Source organism: Tupaia chinensis, unplaced genomic scaffold, assembly GCF_000334495.1.
Source record: "Tupaia chinensis unplaced genomic scaffold, TupChi_1.0 Scaffold000671_1, whole genome shotgun sequence".
Classification (NCBI taxonomy): domain Eukaryota; kingdom Metazoa; phylum Chordata; class Mammalia; order Scandentia; family Tupaiidae; genus Tupaia; species Tupaia belangeri.
The window spans coordinates 5777386-5781837 of NW_006160193.1; the positions used below are offsets into that span (position 1 = coordinate 5777386).

Here is a 4452-nt window from a genome sequence, read left to right on the forward strand (position 1 = left end):
AAAGAGCGTAAAACCCGCGCGCTGCAGGTGAAGAGGGGCCGGCTGCACTCCAGCCCTGGCCCAGCCTCACGGCCAACCTGCAATAGGTGTCCCTGCGAGTAGCGGTGGCTCGTGTCCGTCTCTCCCTGACCTTTTCCTGAATTTTCCTGAGTGACTCTGTTCCTTTGGTTGCTCTCTGAAATGTCTGCTGCAACCCTGCATGTCGAGGGCTTGCCTTGGCGCTTTGGTGACCCCCGTGGTGCTGTGCCGCCCCGTCTGTGTGTGGAACGTCTGTGACCCTCCCTGAGTCCTGTCTGCATGCCCTGGTCCATGGCACCGTGTCGCACACTGGAACTTACTCCACGTCAGCAGTCCAGAGCTGGAACGACGACCGTGTGTCTGCCTTCCTCTCCTCCAGAGATCCTGCCCACGTTGCGGCCGCGGCCTGCCCCGGCGCCAGCTGCGGAGAGGGGGCAGCACCGGGGACCGCGGCTCACGTGTTTCTCTAGTGAGAGGAGCCGGCCATTGAGGTTTGGTTTCCGTCTCAAACCTGCCCCTTTGAGAAGTGGCTTTGTTTCCCAGGCGGATTCCCGGTCAGTCTGTTTGGGACTTCTCTCCAGGGCTTCCTGACTGCTCCATGGTTTGTCCCTCCACCGGCCGACGAGGCGGCGGGCGCAGGGGCGCGCAGGAAGGTCGCCGTGCCCGCAGAGTGGCGTCTTATTTCAGTTGTGGCAGCTTCATCGGGGGTTGAATGTCACACGTGCTTTAAGTTTTCAAAGTCACGGGATGTTAAAAACTGCTCCCCTCACCCTGATCCCTCAGAAGCCACGTAACCCTTACTGCTCACTCCTCCTGGCTTCCCGGGGTGTCCCGTGAGGCGGAGGCCACGCTTCTGTGCCCTTGAGTGGCACCATGGCTGGGGTGAACGGGGATCTCTCTCTGCAGTTGTTCCACTTTGACCAAAACCAGGGGGCCCAGGACGGAGGCCTGGGCTGGGCAGCTGCCTTGTCTGAGAGGAGCGCATCTCTGGACACGCATCCCTTGTCGGTGCTAGGAGCTTTGCCTGCCCGGGGGAGCCCTGCAGCCGGGGCCTGCCGTGTGGCGTTTTCTCGCCGTGCCCACTCGTGCCCTCTGGCGTGAGGCCGTCCTTGGCTCCGAGTGCCCATGAGGGCTAAGCCTGCTCTAAGCAGGGGCTGTTGCTGGTTTCCAGGAAAAGTGCTGCCCTTTGTACCCTTTGGTCACTGAAGCTGAACGGTGGTGGTCACTGAAGCTGAACGGTGGTGTAGACGCCCGTGCCCTCTCCTGAGCGTTGCCCGGTTATTTCTGCCCCTCCCCACTGCTGAGGCCTCGAGGGGTGCTGTCCCGAATCATGGCCGGTGTAGGGACGCAAAGAGGAGCGAGATGCAGCCCTGCCGTCAGGGAGCTATAACCTGCCAGCAGGAACAGCAGTCGGTCAGGGAGGCAGGTGACACCAGGGACAGGCTGGTGGTGACGGACGGCTAGTGCGTCTTCAGAGAGGGGGACCTACGGGAGTGCGGTGGCCACAGCAGAGTGTGCGTAGGGCCCTGGGGTGGGGCAGGGCAGCCCGGCAGCGCCTCGGGTCCAGAGCGGACGCCCGCAGTCTGAGTGCAGGAACAGGGCAGGGCAGAGGGAAGAGCCAGAGCTGCCGGCCTGGGCATGGCCTGTCGTCGTGAGGGGCGGGTGTGGTTTGCTGGCGATGAGGCTGGAGTGGGGAGAGGTTTGGACTGTGTCCCGCTCCCCACGCGTGTCAGAGAGCCGTGAGGAGCCGCAGCCTGTCGGGCTTGCCTGCCTGCAAGCTCCTCTACAGCGACTGGGCAGGCGGGGTGGGCGCAGTGAACCCGGGGACCCGTTGGTGTCGGAAGGAGGCAGCCAGCATGTGTCCCCAGCAAGTGTTTGAGGGGTGTGGACAGCTGGGGGGAGACGGAGGCCTGGAGGCCGAGGGTTAGTGAGGAGGAGCGACAGCCAGGGACTGTACCCCAGGGCTGGGTGGAAGAAAGGAGCCTGAGACGGCCTTGGAGGGAGGAGCAGAGCCAGAAGGGTGAGGCTTCCTGGAAGGCCGTGTTCAAGTCCCTCATGCCATGGGGAGGTGGGGTAAGATAAGACTGAAGAGTGGTCTGGGGAGACCAGCAGTTAGTGTAATAACTATGTCGCTGGACTCCCATGTAGTCGACCACGGTTCGAGTCCCGGACCCACTGGCTTAAACTCACACCGGGCACGTGTGTGTGCGTGCCCAAGATCCCAAGAGGAGAATGGAGGAGAAGGGATTGTGGTGTGGCCATCCCCCCTGGGGGGGGATTTCTCGCTTTCTATCTCTAGCTTTCTGGCGAGTGCACGTGCCCTATAGCAAAAACCTCTAGAAAAATAAAAGTGGCTTAGGGGTCAGCCAAAGTCCTGGTGGTTAAGGTGGCTAATGTAGCCAATGTGAGGTTCAACTCCCGGACCCGGCATCTTGAGAAACTCACCAGGCACATGTGTGTGCATGCCTAAAATCCCGAAATGAGAGGGAGATGGGGAGAAAGACGGTGGCATGACCGTGCCCATGGGGAGCACCTTCTCACTTTCTCTCTCCCTGGCAAGCGCATGCACCCTCTGGCAAAAAAAAAAAAAAAAAAAAAATGTTAAATGGCTTAGACCCAAGAGTTCACGAGTATCGCCGCTCCCAGGGCTAGTTCCAGCAGAGAAGCCAGAGCTGTAGCCAGACCGCCAGGATGCCAGGGAGGGGGAGACTCCTGCGCGCTGCTGCTCTTGCCAGGCAGCCAGAGGGGCAGCCACCTGGGTTGGAGTCCTGTCCTCCCGTGGGCCTCTGAGCATGGCAGGACAGACATCACCAGCCCCTGCAGGATGAGCGAGGCCAGACGCAGCTGCCTCGTCCCTCCCCTGGCCTCGCCCTGGGGAGTGACAGCACTGACGGGCAGGCGGTGTACCTGCCTCGTCCCTCCACCCTGCACAGCAGCCCCCGACCATCTCGGAGACAGTGGCAGCAGGGCCAGCTGACGTGGGGAGCTGTCCGCCTGGCCCTGGGGCACTCAGAGTGAAGTCCTGGGCCCAGGGTCAGGGACAGGAGAGGGAAGGGATGGGAAGAGGTGAGGTGAGCAGAGGGGCTGACCTGGGAGGAGCACCGCTGGCAAGGGAAAGCGGACGGTCGGGCCGACTAGGGACTGAGGCACAGGGGCTGTGGAGTGGGTGTGCCAGGGGAGAAAGGGAGAGGTGAGGGCCAGTACCCTGTGAGGGAGCCGGGAGCAGAGGGGAGGGACCCGCATGGCTAGCAGTGAGCACAGGAGCAGCAGGTCCGCTGGGAAGGTTCCAGTCCCAGTGACCAAACCCAGGCCATCCCCACGCATTTGTTTGTTCATACGGAGTCAGGATATCAGAGCTTCAAAGCAGTGTGGGCTGACTGTCCATCGGGCGCTGGGGGCCAGGCAGGGGTCTAGGGGGGGTCTCTGGAGCCAGCAGAGGGCCGGCCTGCTTTGCCCACTCACCCGAGAGCAACCGGATTGTGGGGTGGACCGCTGGCCGGTCTCAGGAGGCAGTAGGGCCGCCACGGTGCTGCAGTCGTAAGCGAGTTGGCCCCCGTTGGCGGGTGTCATGCAGGAGAGGGCCCCGGGGGAGGGCAGCAGCGGGAAGACGTGTCCCCTGGCCAGGAAGAGCGCCGTGGAGGCCAGAACCCGAGAGCCTAACAGAGACGATTCCGCGCTTTGCATTGCAGTACACAGTGTATAGTCGAGCCAGCAGCATGAGCATTCCGGTTGCAATGGAGACAGATGGGCCTTTGCATGAAGATGTGCAGATGCCGAGAAAGACAGTGAACGACGAGGCTCCCGAGGTAAAAGCGCGGAGCCAGCCTCTGAGCTCCTCGTAGTCCCGGAGGAAATGCGTAGCCGGCAGGTGGCCAGGAAGGCGTCAGTGCCCTCTGCTGTGGCTGAAATTCACACTAGACTCCGGAGACATGTTTCCCGTAGACTAAGCAGTCTTTAGGGACTGCGTGTGTGCCTGAGACCTGCCGCCTCGTCCCCGTCCTCGGCAGTAACAATGCCTACTCTTAGCTGCTCTTAAAACAGCTTGAGCAAAACGGAAAGCTTCGCAGTAATGCCTTACCCCTGCTTCTCCCCTCTGCATCGTGGCTTCTGCTCCAGCCCCGAGACGTCCCCTGTTAGAGCTCATCGCAGGTACTAACCCCTCCCCGGCCGCCCCTGCTCCAGGCCGGCAGGAGCCGCTGTCTCTCAGGGCCTGTGTCAGGACCGCCATGGTGACGCCCATGCTCCAGGGCTTTGCCTCCTTGTGGGAATGCAGGTCAGAGCACACTGACCTAAGACAGGCTCTGCTCTCACCCCAGCCGGGGTGTTTGCAGTGGGCCCCTGCATCCCACACCAAAGCTCTGAAATCCGCAGTGGCGGTGACGATGGTCCCCGTCCCTGTACACCACCTACTGTGCACCGCACGCAGATGGTTCA

At 62.0% G+C, this 4452-nt stretch overlaps 1 protein-coding gene across 7 annotated transcripts in view; it reads left to right on the forward strand.

Annotated features, from left to right (window-relative positions):
• Positions 1–4452, forward strand: part of PPP2R5C (protein phosphatase 2 regulatory subunit B'gamma) — a 196130-nt gene that overhangs the window by 186465 nt on the left and 5213 nt on the right. For 4 of the 7 annotated variants that reach the window (XM_027776359.1, XM_027776360.1, XM_006159992.3 and 1 more), the window contains one exon: positions 3708–3824. The exons of the other annotated variants lie outside the window; for them this stretch is intronic. In XM_027776359.1, the coding sequence (XP_027632160.1) occupies positions 3708–3824 (117 nt within the window). The remainder of the gene's footprint in view (positions 1–3707; positions 3825–4452) is intronic. 7 annotated transcript variants of the gene reach the window in all.